The sequence below is a fragment of the Heliconius melpomene genome, chromosome 12, assembly GCF_056956725.1.
Source record: "Heliconius melpomene rosina isolate 202511_hmr_F chromosome 12, ASM5695672v1, whole genome shotgun sequence".
Taxonomy (NCBI): domain Eukaryota; kingdom Metazoa; phylum Arthropoda; class Insecta; order Lepidoptera; family Nymphalidae; genus Heliconius; species Heliconius melpomene.
In genome coordinates, this window is record NC_140400.1 from 6,424,649 (window position 1) to 6,447,369 (window position 22,721).

General features: G+C 32.3%; 1 protein-coding gene across 1 annotated transcript in view; it reads right to left on the bottom strand.

Annotated features, from left to right (window-relative positions):
* Positions 1–22,721, bottom strand: part of LOC146533637 (oxidative stress-induced growth inhibitor 1-like) — a 33,870-nt gene that overhangs the window by 3,860 nt on the left and 7,289 nt on the right. The window contains exons 2-5 of the mRNA XM_085193922.1: positions 17,089–17,260; positions 5,127–5,403; positions 3,700–3,805; positions 2,248–2,347 (exon numbers count right to left, since the gene is read on the bottom strand). Of these exons, the coding sequence (XP_085050048.1) occupies positions 2,248–2,347; positions 3,700–3,805; positions 5,127–5,199 (279 nt within the window). The 5' untranslated portion in view covers positions 5,200–5,403; positions 17,089–17,260. The remainder of the gene's footprint in view (positions 1–2,247; positions 2,348–3,699; positions 3,806–5,126; positions 5,404–17,088; positions 17,261–22,721) is intronic.

The window sequence follows — 22,721 nt, forward strand, 5'->3', positions numbered from 1 at the left end:
GAGTGCAAATGATTGGTAAATTATATTAATATATGAATTATTATATTAATATTTACGTTACGTTCCTTTGTTATAAAGTATATTTGAAAGTTATTAGCATTATTATTATTACTCACTGATAAAAAAGGTGTATTTCTAAAATATATTAACATTGGTTACGAGTTCTAGCACTTGCCTAGGAAATGAATGGAAAAAAATGGATTAAAAGAGAAAAAAAAATATGTATAGGTATATAGATAAATAATCAATAATGAAAACTATAATGAGAAAAAAAAATGCGCGTGATAAGCTTGTATTGTAAAGACCTATGTATCTGACCTTTACACGATTCGTACCCGGATTTGAAAAAGTGTTATGGAAATTAAACCCATGACATTGTTATTTCATAAGACATACATAAAAATACATGCACTGGTATCGCTATGAATAATGTGTGAAATCAAAAACATCTAAGTATACACTTAATACAATAAAACTAATAAAGGATTCCAGAATTTCCTACGAAAATAGCCCGCAGGTGCAAGCGAAGCTGCGAGCTGCGATTCGTTTATATATAAAAATAGCTTGTAGTTACCTAACACAATATTACTCTAGGTTGGGCATTGAACCCACAACCTGGGGTCATTAACCACAAAGTCAACATGATATTTACCTATATATCAAAATGTAGTTTAAATACATTCTATCTTTTTTATTTTCAAAACTGCAAAGTTTTCAAAAAAAAATTTTGCCAAGTGCAAGAGACTCGCTCATGAGGGTTCCGTACCGTTATCTATAACGAGCAAAAAATCATGGATACCATATGGGAATCTCCTTATATATATTTTATTTTGTTTTTTTAGTATTTTTTGTTATAGCGGTAACATCTATGAAAAACATCATCTATGAAAATTTTGACTGCCTAACAGTGACGGTTCATGAGAGATGGTTGATGAGATACGGCCTGGTGACGGATGAACAGATAAAGGACAGGACGGCGGAGTTTTAGAAAGAGGGCCCGTTTTATCCTTTAGGTACGGGACCCTAAAAAATGGAACAAATGTTGCGAATCGCGATATAAATCAAAATTTAAATCGCGATAAAAACATGCTGCAAGACGATGTATTGCGTAATCAAAAAATAAAACATTGGCGGCGACGTGACGATAATATTAACAGATATAGCTATGTATAATTTGCATAAGTACTAAGTATATTATGTCGAGCACCAACCGGTGATTGATCTTTATAGTTACTTAATATATCACTTAGTATTTAAAATACAATTATACTTAAATTCTTTATTTTTACCTGTAAATTACAATATTATATTATATCTTTATAGTCCCTCTAAATGTAATATATAGTCGAGAATTTAGTGGCAATTTATTCCGTTTCGTTACTTAAATCATTATGAGGTTCCATGTACAAACATAGAATTTGAAGTTTGTGCCTTTTGGATCCTATTCAGATTGTCAATAACCGTATATAATATTCACAAATAAAATCACAAAACGACTAAATTTAGATATATATATTCATTTAAAGTTATTATCCGAAAAGCATCGCTGCTTAAAAGTTATTTCAAAGAATGGAATTGGCGCGGAAAGAAAATATTTTCCCATTTATTTTATAACGACTTAAAAAATCATAATATAGAAATATAACAAGCTAATAATTATCCTTAGTGTAGGTAGAATTTAAAAAAATATAAAGACGCTTAGATACAGATAAAAAAAACAGTATCTCAATACTCTTAATTAAATAATTTAATTAATTATATTTATCTGTTTATACGCGGAAATAGTACAAAAATAAAATAATAAAAAAAAACAATAGATTACAGTATTTAGTGTTAATGATCGACTGTGAGAGGTCAACTTTACGGTTAGTAACAAAATATTTCTTTGTATACGATTAGATACGCTATACCAAAGTTTTATTAAATAATTTCGACCTGTTGTTATCTGTATTTTTAAGGAGGTATCATTAAAAATATTTTTGCTGTCTTCATTAATTATCTGTTTCGGGGAAAGTTTGAACTTTATTATCTCCACGCGCTTGCCGCATTTTTGCAGCGAAGGCAAAGATAATCTATACCTACTACAATAACAGTAAAAAAATTGTGTCTGTACGTATAATTAATAAATATTTGCGAAAAAAAAAGTATGGAGATTTTAAATAACTAATAAAAGAAATAATAATTTGAACTCGCAACTATACCGTTTAATGTTTAAACGATACAAATATATATTGTTAAAATACTTACTAATAACGGCACTGGGTTCTGGCTTCTCCCTTCTAGCCCTTCGGCCAACTCCATGAGATCAACTTCCAATAAATTTTGTCCAGCTGGTAAATTTTGTAATCTGTAAAGTTTTAATGACAAATTAAGGCATTTTTTTGCTTCACGCTGTACGTCGCAAACAGCAGGGTAGGCAGAGGGGACCTAGTGTTAAGAAACTTCGTAATCTATTATCCGCCGAATTCTGGAGAGGCATTGCGTGATTTGCTTCAACACTAGAGCGAAGAAATGAAAATATTAAATATTTAATTTCCTCGAATGGGAATTGAATCCACAACCTGTCACTTTTACAGTCGCATGTTTGTGCCACTGCGCCACGACTGGTCTCGATAAAATGTTGTGGCTCGAAAGACGACGTTCAAATTTAAAATATTGGCATTGACTCAGTCTGGTTAAATATAGTGCGGGGTTGAACACCGTCACCTAGCTCACGTAACTTAAAGCACAGAGCATTAAACAGAATGACTTGTTACTTATAACTGGTTCCTCTTGACTAAATTACATAAATCATAAAAAGATGCGTCAGTAACAAAATAAATAAACCACATGTCTGTTCTGCATAAACGAAGAGCTAAGCAACATAATAAAATTAAACTTTTTCCTCATACAATTTGAGTGCATAAAAAGTCTAATTTTGAAAGTCATGTTTATATAAAATCCTAATTTACATACACTCGTACACTTACAACGAATTCTGAGAAGGATTTATTTTCCTTTTAAAATTCGTAATATATTACCTACTGAGTAGACAGACGTCTGGTTACATTTCAGACGTCGTGATTAGATTTCTTATCTAGTTTTTCCTTATCTTTAACGTGTTCACTGTTTATTATAAGGTAAATAAATGTTTTTCATTCAACTTATTGGACTGTTGGACTTATTTACATTCCAAAGCGCGGCGTTGAGTTACGCCAGTCAACACGCAATGTATCAGAAATTGGGTGATGCACGGGGAACGGAGTGTCTTAACGTTAGGTTCCCTCTGCCTACCCTGCTATATGCGGAATACAGCGTGATACTTAAAATTTACATATTATATCTTCCTTGCATAGTAATTGCAAGAGGATATTGAAATACGCAGTATTTTTTAAAATAACGACACGTGTTTCAGACATTTTTAATTAATTTAGAACTTAATCATCCCACCCTAATACTTCTTCACTTTTAGAGTTTAATACAAAAGGAAACCATTACACAACCAGATGGCGATTATTGTAGATTTTTTTTTAATATTTCAAGTAATAAATTACAAATTTATTGATTCCAATTTTTTTTATCTGTCAGACCACAGACTAACTAGCATTCAAATATACAAAACTATCAGTACTGTATATTTTTCATTATTATTATTTTTCTTTTTAGCTTAAAAAGCTTTAGCCTTAAAAATATTAATATATTTAACACATTACAACTTACCTAGCTTTAAGCATTTCGTCAATGGGCAGAGAGTCTGGTATATCTTTTAAGTAGGGTATATTTCCCGCCAGCATGAACGATGTAACCATTCCGCTAGGGCCATTGCCTGTAACAGGTTCAATAAAAATTGCGTTGTTACAATGAAAAGCCATTTCGTAACAAGACAAAGCGCGACGTTGAACTCCGCTACGCAACACGGAACGTCTCGAAAATTTTGCCAAAAGTCGGGAGCGGGGTGCCTTAATACTAAACCTGTGCCTATCCTGCTATATGCGGGATACACTGTGATACTAAAAAAAGCAACACTTTTCGTAATGCAATAATAATAAACAAGATGTTAAATGTATGCAAATAATAAACTATTCTTTTAATGCTATTGCCATTAGTATTGCAATATATTATTTTAAATTAAAAAACGTGAAACCTATAAAATACTTAATAGGTAATTAGAAATACATTACATTGTAACAATGAACTATTAAATTATGTCTGTGCCATCATAGCCCAGTAGAAATGTGCTTGATTGAGCGTGCTATTTGTGGGTTCGATATTGACTTAGGGTAATATTTATGTTATAACTATTGATTTTTTCATATAGGAACTATTTTAATTTTAATTAGGACATAATATATCTAAGAAGCCAAAAAAATATGCATTCCTTGAGTAGGAATGGAATCCACAACCATCGTGTTAACAGTCAGCCGCTGTCCAGCTGAAGTATGGAAAACCTCATACATACTCATAATATAAAAGAATATATAAAATATATGAATATAACAATAACTTTTAGTACAATAGGGTACCTAAAATCTAATTGTCTATTGAAAACTTTATATTAACCTTTGTAAGAACTCTTTTCACATTTTCTGTCACATAAAAAATAATTTAAGATTGTATTCTAAACAATAAAAAATATTTTATTACATATATTTTATATATAAATTTCACTCTCTTATGTAATAACATGTTATGTTATTACATATAATCTGTGGAAACAATAATTTTCGTCCTCACTGTAATAAATTGAACAACTAAACAAAATACGTACTCTTTTTAGCCCTCATATTATCTCTTCATTCGATAACAACATAACTTAACCCATGAACACTATTACGGAACGAACGGAAGTATCTTAATGGAAACGGAGTATCTTACCACTAAGTTCCCAGGTCCATTCTTCATGCATAACCCCAAATATACCAAGGTACGTAGACGCAACCTAGTGTAAAACATTCAGCTGTCCACCCGAATTCGACACAATACGTGTTGAGTGACGAAACTTAACGCAGCAGTTTATCTTGTAAGAATGAGAAAATGAAACTAATTCATTTCCCCTTAGAGTGTATCGAACCCACACCCATTGCGTTTACAGACAGACGCTGTACTACTATATAATCTAAAATACAAAAATATATGGAAAATCTTACCAACTATAACAACTTCTTTGTATATTACGTCATCAGGTAGCATATGCCTGCATATCTTCGATCCGTCTCTCATTTTGAAAGTTATTATAATTACAATAAATAAATAAATATGCGAGTATTAAATAAGAATTGCTATATTAAATGCGTTTCTATATAAATATATATCACATGCAGTTTAAAGTCGTACAGACTGCTTAGGTTATAAGGTGCTAGGTGGTTTTTTTAAGTCTTCTAAATTTCTTGTGTTTTTAGTGTTTTTCTGTGTTTTCTAATAAATCTGAAACAATATAAAAATATTTTAATTAATTATTATTGAAAAGTAAAATATGCAATCTAATCTAATTCTCTATATAAATATAGCATATATTTTAGGGTGCAGGCTTCATTTTAACCTGGTCGGTCCCCTTTAAGTAAGTCGGTACTCTTTGTCTAACTATACCGGGATATAACTTACAAATATTTGCATAACTCAGAACTGAACCTACAATTACATAGTTCATAAAATATACCCATAATGGTACCTCACGGTATCTATTTGAACGAAGTATCTACTTGTCGTTCGTACTTTTCTTAATGCGCTTATCAGTTAGTCGGTTGATTAAAGCTTATTTGTTAATAGATATCGAAGATTTGTAGTATTATGATTTTTAGATTAGGAGGCCGATCGGTTTTGCTAATGCAAATAACATAATATATTTCTTAAAATTGTTTCAATTAATTTATAGAAATCTTATTTTTCAACGTCACGTTGTCCAGCATAGGAGGCCACCCAGAGCGAGAAAATGAAAATAATTTATTTCTCACAGTCGGAATAGAACCTATAACCCACATCTATAGCCAGAGAATTGAGTAATTTAACAAACCAAAAACACATTAAAAAAATGATATAATCATAAAAGTCCAGTCATGGTGCAAGGACACAAACATGGGTGCTTTAAGCGCTACAGATTGATGCCCACTCGGAGAAATAAAATATTTAACATTTTAATTTTTTCGCAAGATTCCGAGACTCAACTGCCTACACTTCTTACAGCGTGACGCTAAAAAAATATTATAATCTATATATATAAAAGGACTTGTCCTCACTGACTGAGGTAAGACGCACGCACAGCCGTAATCGCTGATGGTGAAAACGTGACATTTGGACAGATGCTTACTTTCGTAATCTGGACATCCACTTAAAGGAGATTTAGAAAAATTTTAACCCTAAAGGCACCCATTTTATTTCACCAAATAAGGGTTGAAAGTTTGTATGAAAAAAATTTAAATAGGCACCGATTTTTATAAAATTGAAAATTCAGACTCTTAAAGATATTTAATTGAACACGTGTTTCACGGTTTTTTAGAATTTACCCCCTAAGGCTGTAAATAAGGGGTTGAAAGTTTGTTGGGAAAAATCTTTAAATCGCCACTGATTTTTATAAGATTTGAAATTTAGACTCTTAAAATATTTCATTGAGCACATGTTTCGTGGTTTATTAGAATTCACCACTAAGGGTGCAAATAAGCATGCGAAGCTGCGCGCGTCCGCTAGTTAATTATAATTAACAAATTACTGGTAAAAACAATGGTACATAAACCAAAACATTATTTAATTTGAATCTTTTAATACAATTATAATTATACTAGCAGCACCTTGCTCTACTAAATATTAATTGCATATTTTCACGCATCTCCACCATTTTGATGGGCAAAAAGAACTTGAAGATCTTTTCCTGTTCATTTAATACCCAAAATAATAATAACGCCGTTTAGTTCAACCACAATGTCTCGAAGATTGGAGGGCGCGTGGGAAACGGAGTGTCTTAACTCTAGGTTTTCTCTGCCTACCCTGTTATATGCGGAATACAGTTATTATAAGTATATATTTACTTTCACATGGAATAAAAACGATAGTGTCTGCTACAAAATGGTTGTGGCTTGTGGTCGATTGATAAATAAGACATGTCAAATGATAAGTAAAATATGTTACATATCTTTAATAATTTTTTAACGTTAAAGGAAAAGTGCAAATTTTAACGCATATGCTAACATTGTACGAGTTAAATATAATTTATTAAAACAGTCATACTCAAAGATATCGATTAACGTTTAAGTTAAATTAAATAGCTTCACGCTGTATCTCGCATATAACAGCAGTGTATGTCGAGAGTACTTACTATTAAAGCTCTGCCCAATATCAGTGAAACTTTCAAGACATCGCTGTTAAGCTTGTACGGCGGAACTGAACGCCGCGATTTGTTTTGTTACCAGAGAGAGAATTTCCCCAAAAGGGAATCGAGGCCACCATCGTCGCGTTTACAGCCAGAATAGCGGATATTAAATTAATATTACATTTATATTATATTATTGTTAATTTAATGTCACTTTAAATGTTGATTATCGTTTCTGAGTGCGACAAAGTAAGCTAAGAAGTTTCCATTAATTCATTAAGAAACGTTGTTGCATGAATTACGTCCAATTAGGTATTATCTTGCTCCTCATATCAGTCCTCATGTTCCCACTTAAGAAGTTGATTCATAATGCTATACAATTACACATACTTTATTGAAATTGTTAATTTACTTTTCAATTTACAGCAGATGCCGTCATGGCACAGTGGGGCTGTAAATGATGATTGTGGGTTTGATCCCTACTTGGGGAAATTATTGTAATACTCATTTCACCGCTCTAATAGACAAAAGCACGGCGTTGAATTCCGTCACTCAACACAGATTGGAAAACTAGGTTCCCTCTTCTTAAACTGCTATGCGGGCAAATGCGTGAAGCTGATTTAATAGCCCTTATCTGTGATGATATCATGCGCAGTGGGAGAATGACTAAAAGTACACTTGTGATGCTTGTGGGTTTAATCCCCTTCAAGGAATGATTATTTTTTTGTGATTATTTTCATTTCCTTGATCAGTTAAAGCAAAACGCGGCGTTAAGTTCCGCTATCCACGCATAACGCTTCGAATTGGGACGGTGTAGCGTGATACAATGAGAATTTTGTTTGATCCACTATAAATTATAATAAATGATTGTCTATAGTTTAACAAGCATTAATATAAATTTATAGTGATAAGAAAAGGGGAAGACCTCGGTTGACCTTCGAGAACACAGTATAGATAATACTGAAAGGTCATGTAATATGCACGAGGCCCCCCCGCAGGGCATGTATGAGGAGGTTGATGACAGTGGACGTATCTCTGGCTTCTCCGCTATTGATAAAGTCGGCTATGCTTCATTCCAAACATTCAAAGTGTTATTCCACACATAGAAAACAAAAATATTACATAATCTAAAAAATATACAAAATATACCAAAATAATTATGTGAGCTTCACACTGTATCCCACACGTAGCAGGGTAGGCAGAAGGGGGCAAGAGTTGTGTAAACAGTCAGGCCACAAAGGCGTCGAAATCACAAACATGGCGAATATATAACGATTTCCCTTTTGTCTTTCAAATTCAAATATAAAATATTCTTGCCTGAAATAAACCTTTGCAAGCATTTTTGTTGCATAATCGTTGAAAGAACATAAAGCTACCACCGCGGACTCGAAAGGCAGTTCTGCTGAAAAGAGCCGGCAACAAACTGAACAGTTCCTTATTTCGATATAAAAGTTACAATTTCATTTATTAATACAATAGTAGCTAAAGTAGGTAGGCCCTGCGAGGAACCTAAGAGCCCTAAGATACCGTAAAAATGAAAAACAATCGCGAAAAATTCAAAGAAATTACGAAATATCTAAGGAAATATCAAAGGAAAGTACAAGTCTTGAGCACGAGACCACTCGCGTTGGCGCGTCTCCACACGTGCGTTTAAATACGAGGGGGTTAACCGCCCACGTTACCTATATAAAACAATTGTAGGTAGGTCAAAGGTTATATGTATTGATTGAAAACTAACGTAACTTTTGAATGGTAATAAGTAACGTAGTTAAAAATAGGTGTGTGTTAATTATGCTTGTTATTTCACGTATTTGAGTAATCCATATCTCAGGAACTACTTGGCTCGATTAATTTATTCTGACACATTCAGTGATCTATAAAGTTGTAATCTTTAAAACAAATAAATCTACGAAAGCGAAATATCTATAAATATGTACATTTAGAACATAATATAAATAGTCGAAATGTGCCAAAATACGCAAAAATACTTAGAATATTACTAAATTAGGTACAGATTAAGAGACAATAGATTAATTATCATAAGCGACCAGCTCGCGGCTTCGCCCGTTTGAACTACACTTTTATCTATTTTCTCATATACCTTACATGTACAGACAGCGATGAATTATGTTTCTTAAACTTTCTTTATATCAGCCTAAATAGCGCATTTACTATATATTAAAACCGAAAGTTACCCTAAAGGTAACCGAAATAAACATACACAATTAACAAAGTAAGCTTGCATTGGAGCAGTCGCAAAAATCTGGACTGGAGCCATGCAACGTGTATAAATAAGTTTCATCGTACGAACAGACAGTAGGACATTTAATTGCAAAATCTAATAATATATTTTGTCTAGTCATAGAAAATATATCTATTAAGTATAGCAGAGGTCACAGGTTCTTATCCATCAATAATTCTATAGTAAAATTGTAAAGTTAAAAGAGTTTGTTTCGTTGAAGGTGATAATCTCAGTAGGTAACTAATGGTTCAAATTAAAAACATATTTTTGTGCTTAACCGAACCGAAACTAAATTTAAAACCTAACGTTGTCGGTTCAAATTAACTAATACGAATGTGTATATTTTTACTTTTACTTTTATGTAAAAGCAGAGTAGTATATCACTATATTATATTTCTTATAGTGCCAAAGAACCTAAAATGTTAATTAGTGTTTCAGACAATTGCCGTTTAAAGATCACCCCATCAATCTATTTTTATGTCTGAGTCAACGACACCGATTACAATTCAATACTGCATGTATTCATATATTTTTCTTATTTTTTTTGTTTTCTCTACGATAGGCTCCTGCTATGTGCTGTATCCCGTAAATACCAGTGTAGGCAGATGGAACTCGGGAACCCAGAGTCAAGACACTCCGTGACCCATTCAGACACTTACGTTTCCTAGTGTCCACCGAATTATTCAGGCAAAATATTTTTAAATGGCGCATTATAACTCAATCGTCTATTTTTTAACTAAAGGTTTACACGTAGTTAACGTTATTTTTACACGAGACGACACGACAGCCAAAATAACGTGAAGGGCAGACGAATTAACAAGGAAACGATTATCGCTAGAAAATATTTATTCAAAGTAACATTTGTTTTTTTAAGTCTTTCCAACAGTTGTTTTGACAATTAGATTTCATCATATTTCACAAATTCTAAAAACAAGTTTGATCCGCATTCCCGGGAATGAATATTTTCCCGCTCTTGTAAGGGGTTGAGTTTCGTGACACAACACGAGTCCCGAATTGAAGCATCAAGCAAGGAATCTAAATCCAAGTCTTGACACCAGGTTTTCTTAGTCTACCTTGGTATAGGTATGTAGGAAGTGAAGTATAAAAGATCCATCTGGGATATGACTTATTATATTACCTACAAATTTCGTTTTATTTCTAGCCCCTTATATATTCGTTGGTCAAAATCGATATAATTATTATAATAGTCGTGTTCTAAAATAGGTATATTATGTAAACAGTATCGGTAAAATGAATCGATTTCCTCTAAAGGTCAATATTGTTTACAGTATTACGACTTCGTAGCGTTAAAGCTGAGAAAATCTAAGAGATTTTATATGTTTTAATATTAATCTTAATTCGATCTCGACACGATGGTTGCTGATTCAAATCCTATTCTTTTATATGTTTATTTATTTTTTTCTTGGTCATAGCATAAAAAATGCAGCAGCAATAAAGCAGGAAACTGGAATGATTTTTACTAGTTCAACAAACGGTTAAGTCATGATTTAAAACATAAATAAATCTATTTATAGAACACTATCAAGTTTTTTAATGAAATAATTATATTTTTCATTGGCAATTAGTATAACATAATAAACTAACGCAATAATCTTTCTAGTTACATGGGAGTGAAGTAATTAACGCAGAGATCTGTCTAGTAACCTGAGGGAACCTGGGAACCTAGTGTTAAGACTTCCGCCGTTCCATTGAGACCTTCTTAGTAAATCGTGACAATCAGAGTGTGAATAGACGTTGCATAAATAATTCGAGGAAATTAACATTATAGGTACGTAATGTAATGAATTTATAATGACATTTGTAGAATAGAATATACAAGTATTTCCTGTATCTCGGAATTTAGATTTACAGAGAGGAAAACTAAAATAGCGTTTTCTATCTTTACTAATATTATAACGTTGAAGAGTTTGTTTGGTTGAACACACTAACTACTGGTTCGAATAGTAAAATTCTTTTTGCGTTGGATAGTTCAAAAATACATAATTCATCGAAAGATTTCTTTTAAACTAATCCTTAATGGCTCCAAAAAACGCTGCTCCAATTAGTAATTTTGCCTGGGTCTCAGAAGGTTATTTTGGATTTATCCTGCACACAGCAGGGTAGGAAGCAGGATACTCCGTTGCCAATTTCAACCCGAATTTTGGAGGTGTTGCTCGTTGAGTGACGGAATTCAACGCCGCACTTTGCCTCGACACCAGAGTGAAGAAACGAAAATATTTATATTAATATTATTATAGAATATTTCATTTCCTCGAGTGGGAATCGAACCCACATTCTGTCGCGTTTACAGTCACACTTTGAGCCCCTGCGTCTAGCGGATATAACTTTTAAAAAAAGGCCTAGTATATTAAAATAATGTTATAGAGCACGAGCCTACATAAGATATCGTGAGAAGATTACTTTCCTAGTAAACACAAATTGAAGACCGACAAGTGAGCACCTATGAATGAATCTGTCACAACATGGCGCGCTTATTTACATCACAATTTGTGGGGTAAAACCATTATTTATAGTCTATTTTATGTTATTTTCTGACTGCAAATGCGACGGTTGTGGGTACCATTTCCATTAGAAGGATTGGATTTCCTGGCTAACAAAACTACGGTGAACACGGTATAGAGATAAGTCTCCACGCTAAAGCCTCTCCTCCTAAGCCCTTTCTCATACTGACATGCAACAGATTATTGGGTCCTTAATGAATCGAATGGTTCAACTTGCACCAGCCCAAAGATGAGAACAGAACTTCATCTGAGTCAGGGCCAATCGTTGTTTTGTCATCAAGTACCTGTCCTTCTTTGCTGATGACACCCAGTTTTTCGAGATCAAGTTAGTCTCGCTTTCCAGATGATTGTGATACTAGCTGTCACACGAAATATTAAGGCCTAATATGCAGATGCTGGGTGCGGCTTTAAGAGGTGTGTTCTCGAACAAACCTTACTGCTTCAAACTTATTTAATTTGCAATGATTTATCGCCGGTATAAATGGCACACTGGTATGTAATTAAGATTACAAAATTGTCATTAAATCTTAAGAAACATTAATTTATCATTCAATTAAATTTTGCTTGAACGTCTAGACTTCCAATGAAATTAGAGGCACTAGAATTACGTTTGAAAGGAACAAACGAGAACAGTCTCATTTTACTACAGAATAAAGTGAATAAGTAGATACGTCGAAGGTCTCAATTTATAATAATAAAATGGTATCAACAATGCGAAAATATTTAATAGTTTAAAAAATTAAAAACTCGCTTCTTTCAACAGAACACGTTAATAAGACGAATGTAATGAGCACAAACTTAACAGTTAGCCATCTTCCAATTCCATCATCAGACCAGCTTTATGGTACCATAATATCGTATTGTGGTCTAATCTACATTTATAGCAACACAACAACATTTAGCAGTGCGAAAACCTTACCAGAACGGAGAAAATGAAGATATTAAATATTTTATATCCTCGAGTGGGGATCGAACTTACAAGCCGTTTACAATCGCACGTAAATAATAACAATTAATAATTCTACTATAAATTTAATTTTATATTTCATTATATTTATATGAACGTCAAGGTAATAATAAAAATCTGGTAGTACAGTTAAAAAATGCATTAACGGATCTCGCTCCATTCAGGCGTTGGAAAGTCAAGGCGATGCTTAGTTCTTGAAAGAACTTAATATAAAAGAATCTTTTTACTTAAAGGCATTTATAAAGCATTTTTCATATTACATTCAAGTTTTTAATAGGGAAATTGTAATACTGTGATGACTAAGATTTAAATTTTAGTTTAGTCTAAAAATGAATTTTTTTGGAAAGGTTTTTTTTGTCTAATCAAATCTTATATTTGATAGATAGAACAATAAAAATGCGAAAAAAAAACGATTTCTGTGTCCTTGAATTGAAAACATTGGCGTAATAAATGATAATTAAAAAATAGATAATTGTTTATAGATTCTAAATATAATTGTTTTAGATATCTATACTAATATAATAAAGCGGAAGAGTTTGTTTGTTTGTTTGTTTGTTTGTTTGTTTGTTTGAACGCTAAGATCTCTGGATCTACTGGTCCGATTTACATTGTTTTTGTTTTGTATGAAAGCTGCATTCTTCAGAAGTGCTATAGGCTATATAACAATACATTACACATATAAACTTATATATTTTAAAGTACTTTCTAATTTGACATGCAATTTATTCTGCCATGTTAATAACAACCGTCGCGTCGCTACGCAACCGTTACCGCGACATTTTGATATTCATCCTTATGAAAATAAATATAATACTCACTTTTAGCATTTTATCTAGATTGAAATTATAGTTTACTGTATAACATTCTAATAAATAATTAAGGAGATGTCACTGATTCGAAATGAGCCTACGGGCGGCACAGTATGACCGACGCGAAAATATTCTTATAGTTCAAGCAGGCGTAGCCGCGTCCGGGTCCACTAGTAATGTATATTTACAAAAGTAAAATGGAATATATTTTTAACGCCTTTTTTATGGCATTACTAACTTCATACCGTATCCCGGCAGATTAGAAGGGTAGACATAGGTAATCTACTCTTAAGACATTCCGATCCCCACTTTTCACTCAATTTCCGAGACATGTCTTGTTTATATATATTTTAGGTTTAACATAAAAATAAATTAATTTAATTACATGTATAGATGGAAATGAAATGCACTTTCACTAAATCACTTTAATGACAGCGAGTGTTATCAGTTTATCATATGAATGCAAGTGTAGCTTTTAAAATGATAAGCTTTATCAATTTCCCCACTTTATTATATCTCACGCCACAATCAATTACTTATGAGAATTTATATAATTTTGAAGTATCATTAATATTATTAATATTCCGTATATAATATAATAATTATCTATATATATAAAAGGACTTGTCCTCACTGACTGAGGTAAGACGCACGCACAGCCGTAACCGCTGATGGTAGAAACGTTAAATTTGGACAAAACTTTACTTTCGTAATCTGGACATCCACTAAGAAGGGATTTTGAAAAATTTTAACCCTAAAGGGGTGAAATAGGGGTTCAAAGTTTGTATGGAAAAAAAATTAAATCGGCACCGATTTTTATAAAATTTTAAATTTAGATTTTTAAAAGTATTTAATTGACCACGTGTTTCATCGTTTTCTAGAATTCTTCCCCTAAGGGTGCAAATAAGGGGTTGAAAGTTTGTATAGGTTTTTTTTAAATCGTCACCAATTTTTATAAAATTTGAAATTCAGACTCTTAAATGTATAAAATTAAACACATGTTTCATGGTATTCTAGAATTCACCCCCTAAGGGTGCAAATAAAGGGTTGAAAGTTTGTATGGAAAAACCTTTAAATCGCCACCGATTTTTACAAAATTTTAAATTTAGACTCTTAAAAATATTTCATTGAACACATGCTTCATGGGTTATTAGAATTCACCCTTAAATACGCAAGCGAAGCTGCGCGCGTCCGCTAGTTTTATATAATATCATAATTATTTTATTACGGCTGGATATATTTTATCGAAGAACTATAAATTCTAATCGTATTTAGAATCTAGTGTCAAAACACTCCGTTTTTCCGTTATGATTTCAATCAACTTTATTTTTAATATTAAAACAGACTTATAATGGAGAATGGAGTGTCTTAGCACTAGGAACCTGGTAGCTTAATATAATAATTGAAAATCAATTAAAGCATTACCTATTTATTGCCAAAAGTATTTCTCATTAACTAACATCAATATCAAGAAGTAATTAATCATCTTTAAGTGGCCGAGCTTTGTACATTTTTGTATAGAAGCGTTAACTCACAAAGGTTATAAGGTACCTAATTACTTTGTAGAAATTTTGCTGTCGTCGCAGGAAAGCATTTAGTGTAATAGGTTTTTAGTAGTGTTATTTCACTTTGTCTCTTTACTAGAGCGATGAAATGAAAAAAGGCCGTAAGTTACATCGAGTGGGACGCGAATCTACAACCGTCCTGTCCTGTTTACGGTCAGACGCTGGACGGCTGCGCCACGACAGTCTCAAACTGTTTAAAACTTTCGAAACAGAACTGCTTAATTAAAAGACATATTAAAATCTTAGAAAATACCCGAAAATATAAAATTTATTATTAGCATTAAGTTCCCCTAAACCTCTGATTGTATTTTTCCAATTAATTACAACTAAAATAATTTGCAATTTGAACTCACTATCTTTACTATAAATAATCTTAATAAATAATCATACTAAACCGTTCCGATTCATTGATTATAAAAAAAATATATAACATCGATAGGGGGGCACTTTAGATATTTCGCGTTAGTAATGTATATCAGATATTTCTGATAAGCGGTGACTTTCCATAATATTATCAAGAGATAGACATTCTTATTGTGTATTTAAAGTTATATGACATCATATTCTAGAGTAGCACTTAATTATTATTTTTCTTCATGACGTCATCCTTGCACAATTGGGGTGTAAAGGGAACCTCGTATTAAGACACTCCGTTCTTCACTTTACACCGAATTCTGGAGGCATTGCGTGTTGAGTGGCGGACCTCAACACCGCACTTTGCCGCTTTTTCGTTAACCATTTACAAGTTTTAATTTTTACATGAAATTCCAGTATATTCCTCAATTACTAAATATATATCATGTATTCATGACTATTCATGAGCTTTTCATTAAATAAAGATTTTTTATAGTAATAATTTTTAATTGAATAAATTGTGTCATAATATTATACAAATAGCCACTGAAAAATCGATATAAAATATGTTAACATTTGTTTCATATGTAAATAGGTACATGTGAGCGGTACTATGGACATTAATTTAAATAATGTTCATTATAGAATCGTATCGGTTTTAATTTAATTATTTCATTGTTATACTAAAACTAAATTAGTTTTTTTTTAACTTCACAGGCTAAACATAAAGAAATCTAGTCTAGATAGGAATCGTTCTCCACTCTCCGTTATTTAAGACTGCGAGTGTTGAGCGGTGGAGCTCAAAACTGTATCAGAAAATCTTATTAAAATACTCGTTTCACGCAATTGTTGTGGGTTCATTTACCGCGGCGTTAAGTTGCACCAACGAGGTCGGATGAAGATAGAAAAGAATATAATTTATTACCCCGATCGGGAATCGAACTCACAATCGTCACTTTTATAGGCCCTACATTCCCCCAGGTGCTACGACGGCTTCACGTGAAAATTTTATTAATTAATTTAAAAAGGTTCCTAGTTTATCATTGCACTTAAAGCTTTTTAAGTTTATTTCTATGTACGTTAAGTCATAATTTAGCTTTTTATTGACTAAATATTTCAAATTGACTTAACAAAAACTGAAAATATTTAAAATAAGAATTAAATATTCTGTAATAAAATGTACTAATGTTTTCAAGTAGGTAAATAATACTTAAGTAAAATAATCTAAAATATTCTAAGTATGTACCTGCAACTATATAAACATTAAAACAATGATACAAAAAATATATATTTGATCAAAATAGTATTTCACCTTCAAGTTTAATTATAATAATAAAAAAAACTACTTACCAATACAAAATAATCACGTAATAAATTAACTTGTTGTAGCACGTCAGTAAGAACAAACAACACGTCCAACGTCTATAGAGGCCGCACGACTACTGACAATTTTGCGGTAGTATCAACGAATGTCAGTCGTTTTGTAGGCTAGTGTCAGTTACTTTGTAAGTTGCGCCGCTATCTGAAAAGATAAATATTTTTATTAATTAGATGTGATACAGTAAAGAGGTCATAGGTTCAATCTTTTTTTAGGGTATGTAGTATTATATTATTTTGACACCAATAGGCGCAGTAGATATGTTTACCAACGGGATCGTTGCGGATTCGATTTCTAATTAAAGAAATGATTATATATTATATTTTTTTATACCATATTCCGCATATAGCAAGGTAAGCTGCGGGAACCTAGTGTTAAGATAATCCGCACAGCCCAATTTTTATGCCGTGCGTTCTTTTGTTACCAGAGCGAGAAAATCAAAACTTCCCCCAAGTGGGATTCTACAGAATTCCCGTTGTGCCGCTGCACCGCCACTGGATTTTATGGTTACAAAGGAAATATTTTTATTATAATAAAATTATCGTTGTAATATAAAACACCATTTGTTAAGGACGACGCACGCACACATAAACCTATCAAAGGAACACCGTCCCAGACGCCTCATTCCGAAATCAAGTGGTAGGTATTATTATTTTTTTTCCTTTTGAGGTAGTAGGTAGGTTTCAAAATTTTAACACTACAGGAAAGATTATACAAAAAATATATATTATATCATAATCTCATATAAAAATTACAAGGTTATATGCGGAAATTGGCAAAAAATATAACAAGATTATATACCTGTATACATACATTATTTTATAATATATAGATAAATTAATTATTCAAGGCCAGATTTGATTAATATTATAACGGAGCCATTGTGTAAGAATCAATACTAATCAAGTCTAATATTATACAGCTGATGTGTTTATTTGGTTGAACGCGCTAATCTCGGGAATTACTGATTTGAAAATAAAAGATCCCTTTTAGTGGATAGCCCATATATCAGAGGAAATCTATAGGCTACAATATTATTATATAAATTTAATCGTTAACCTATTCCTGCGGTCACAGATACCTCGGGCACCTAAATGTGTCATGACTCATGACACAATAGCAGCTTTACCCTAGTGGTTAAATTTGGTCGAAGCCATAGGTTTAAGGTCTAGGTCTACAATGTTCATATTACGTGGTTGTGCCGCAGTTGGGATCTCTCTCTAAACACCTTGTTCGTGACTTCAAGTTTTACCCAGAATGAACTTTGTGAAAAGTGCGGCGTTAACTTGCACCACTCAACACAATTTAACGCTGGAAAGGGATCTTGTCGAATCTCTAAAGAAAGCTCTTTAGAGATATAACAAAATCGTTTTCTAGCGTCGACATGTACCTAATCCATGACAACAATGTTGCGAACGAATACTTGTAGAAGCATGCGGAAATAGATTTAATATTTACCTAAGTGTTCTACCTAATAATGCAAACATTATAGCTATATAGGTGTGTGAAGTGTAAAAGAACTTAAATACAATATTTTACTTATTTTATATTTTATGATGAAAATGTTATAATGGAAGAATTAAAATTAGTGGCTAGACAGATCGATTATAAAATTTTCTTACTATTTTGAATAATATGTATTGTACCTACGTTTTACCAATTCAACTATAAAAACTAAACTCCAAAGAACCTTATTATTTTCTAGATGATCTACAGAAAGACAAAACTTAGTGATAAGGTACTCCGTTTTTTTGCAATCTGATCGGAAAATAGAACCTACATAATTTTCAGGTACGTCCCAATTGTGCAGTATGATCTAATGTACAAATGTAAGTATATATATATATATATATATATATAGGTACTATATATGCACGTATATATAGCATATACTTTCATAATAAGCACTCCAGTGTTTGTAGCAGTTGGGAGTTTCCCATAAAATTAATAGCCACACGGGATGTAACTACACTGAAAGCTATAATATTATTTAAAGCTTTGTTTTGGAAAAGAAATTTTATGTCTTCATGTCATACGAATGCCAAATATTTTATTTGCCAAGTAATGGGTAATCTGACCTTCAAAAATAAGTTAAGAGAAAGATCTATTTTATTCTGTACTTCTGCACATCCATTCACTTCGGGTCGATGTGAGTGCCAACTCTCTATATTCTTGGGTTGATAATAAATGATCTATTAAGTTGATACTAATAAGTATATATTTCAAATATATATTAGTATCAACTTATGTCAGTTCCAGGGAGGACAGGAGCTGAAGAGAAACTGAAGAGCTTGTTTGGTAAAACACTAAGCAAAAGAAATACCAGTGAAGATGAAAAAATATTTTTATGAAGTCACTTGTATGCGATGTATGGGAGAAGACTATAGGCCACAATGTTTTTTATTAGGTACATCATGTTAATAGTTTTGATGCCCACTGTACATGGGCACGGAGTCACCTCGTGGACTAGAGTGTCATATCTATTCTATTTACTTATATTTATATATTTTCTTATAATATACCCCTACATAATATATGTCTGTAGTCGTGCCCAAGCCTAATGTGTATCGATTGTAACCATAGCCACATGTTTGATACAATGAGTCGACTGTACTTCAAGGTTACATCTATATTGATATTGCTATTCCATGAAGTGGCTGTCACATTTTGATTACTGGTTTCTTTTATAAATTATTGCCTGTAACTAACTAATGACGTCATCACAAAGCAATAATAAAAGAACTCGCTGTACAAATCTTTCCGCCAAACGCTAGGACACTCCGTTCTCCACATTGAACAGCAACAGCGTTGTGTGTTCAGAACTTCATCAATCTTTCATTTTACCAGAATAAGGAAATAAACATATTTCCGCGTTATCTCAGGAACGTTTGGAGATATCGGGATGAAATTCATACCATATACTCAGATCTACGGCGCCATTATTTCCTAATAAAAATATATTTCTATATTTATTTAAAGAGGGGGGCAAGATTTGGTATTAAAGCCGCTAGTTCAAGTGAGGTATCAGATGAATAATCTGGCTAAGCTAAGCCTGAATTTTAGAAAAAGCTCGAGATCTTCAATTTTTGTACAGAACGCTCCGTGGGTGACTCGCACTTGTCCGGTTTTTTTATGGTAGTAACAAAGCATAAATGCTGATATCTTTTGACTACGTTAACTTAGAAACTTGATTTTTCTGCGCTTTAAGGAATATAAAAAAACTTTTTCGGTACTGAGTGACTAACAGACTACTGGACTTAAAAAGTTGTTTATAATTTAGCATATTAAAAAGAATATAAAAAATATACTGAAGTAATTATTTCTATCTTCGTCTCTAGAATAACTTACAAGCAGTTCAATTTCACACAACTTTTGTTAGGCCATGACGAAGTTAAAAAAGTCTTAAAAGTTTAAAAAAGAAAAAAAAAAAAAAAAACAACAAACTCATGTTAAATGAAACAGGTTTATCGATTACTAGCGGACGCGCGCAGCTTCGCTTGCGTATTTAAGGGTGAATTCTAATAACCCATGAAACATGTGTTCAATGAAATATTTTTAAGAGTCTAAATTTAAAATTTTATAAAAATCGGTGGCGATTTAAAGGTTTTTCCATACAAACTTTCAACCCCTTATTTGCACCCTTAGGGGGTGAATTCTAGAAAACCATGAAACATGTGTTCAATTAAATACTTTTAAGAGTCTGAATTTCAAATGTTATAAAAATTGGTGCCGGTTTAAAAAAAATTCTATACAAACTTTCAACCTCTTATTTGCACCCTTAGGGGAAGAATTCTAGAAAACCATGAAACATGTGTTTAATTATATATGTTTAAGAGTCTGAATTTCAAATTTAATAAAAATTGGTAACGATTTAAAAAAAACCTATACAAACTTTCAACCCCTTATTCGCACCCTTAGGGGGAGAATTCTAGAAAACGATGAAACACGTATTCAATTAAATACTTTTAAAAATCTAAATTTCAAATTTTATAAAAATCGGTGATGATTTAAATTTTTTTCCATACAAACTTTGAACCCCTATTTCACCCCTTTAGGGTTAAAATTTTTCAAAATCCCTTCTTAGTGGATGTCCAGATTATGAAAGTAAACTTTTGTCCAAATTTCACGTTTCTACGCACAGCGGTTACGGCTGTGCGTGCGTCTTACCTCAGTCAGTGAGGACAAGTCCTTTTATATATATAGATTCTCTTGCGTGGGTGTTGTACGGTTAGTCTGTTTACGTCATCGGTGCCTGTATAACTTTGGTTTTAAGCTTCAAAAGATGAATAATTCAGGTGTCGGTAATATAATAATTGTGGGTTCGATTCCTGCTCGGAATGAATGGATTGTATGAAATCATGGATTATTTTTATTTTCTAGCTCTGGTAACACGACAAAGCCTTCAAAGCCTTGCATTGAATGCCGCTACTCAACACGCAAAATCTCTAACATTGCATGGAGCGAACGGCGAGTCTTAACACTAGGTTCCCTTTGCCTTCTTTTGGGATACATCCCAAAGAAGCATATGGCAAAGAGGGCGTGAAAAAAGAGTAGACATTGAACTTGTATCCCAGCGTAAGAGCTACTAACCACTGAACCATCAGAATATTTCATAATATAGCAAGTTATTTTCCGGTTTAGATATAGGTACAAAGCGAATACCTTCATCTGATCTTTTATCTTTTAGGGTTCATGGTTAATGTATTATTGTTTTATCATTATATAATGTAACGCAAAATATTTGTGAAAAATATATCAAATAATATAATAAGCTGTGTATATTAGTTTGTCTGTTTGTTAATATAATAAGCAGAAACAAAATGTTTGGTTGATAGCGCTAAGCTCAGAAACTCATTTAAATTCATATTAAATCATCATTGGTTATGGGTTAGTTTAATATTTGAAATAATATTTTGGTGTTTATGTATCTATACTAATATAATAAAGCGGAAGAGTTTGTTTGTTTGTTTGAACGCTAAGATCTCTGGATCTACTGGTCCGATTTTCATTGTTTTTGTTTTGTATGAAAGCTGCATTCTTCAGAAGTGCTATAGGCTATATAACATTACATTACACATATACACTAATATATCTTAAAGTACATTCTAATTTGACATACAATTTATTCTGCCATGTTAATAACAACCGTCGTTGCTACGCGACCGCCACCGCGACGTTTTGATATTCATCCTTATGAAAATAAATATAATAGTCACTTTTAGCATTTTATCTAGATTGAAATTATAGTTTACTATATAACATTCTAATAAATAATTAAGGAGATGTCACTGATTCCAAATGACCTAGCCACCTAGCGGGCGACACAGTATGAGTATGACCGACGCGAACGGGCAGATGACGTTGACGGTTTTATAAATTTTCATACATTTTCGAACTTTATTTGTTGTTTATAATTAATTTAAAATACACTTTGATTCTCTTCTTATTTTATTTGATATTGCCCGCTAAAATTATCCTACTTAATAGAGATAAATGTTTAGTTATTTCGTAGAGTCGATATCTATGTACGCACGTACGGAAAACTTTAGGTACTTTTTCTAATATATTAAGAATACCTATCCTTTAGTTACTTTTAATCCTTTTG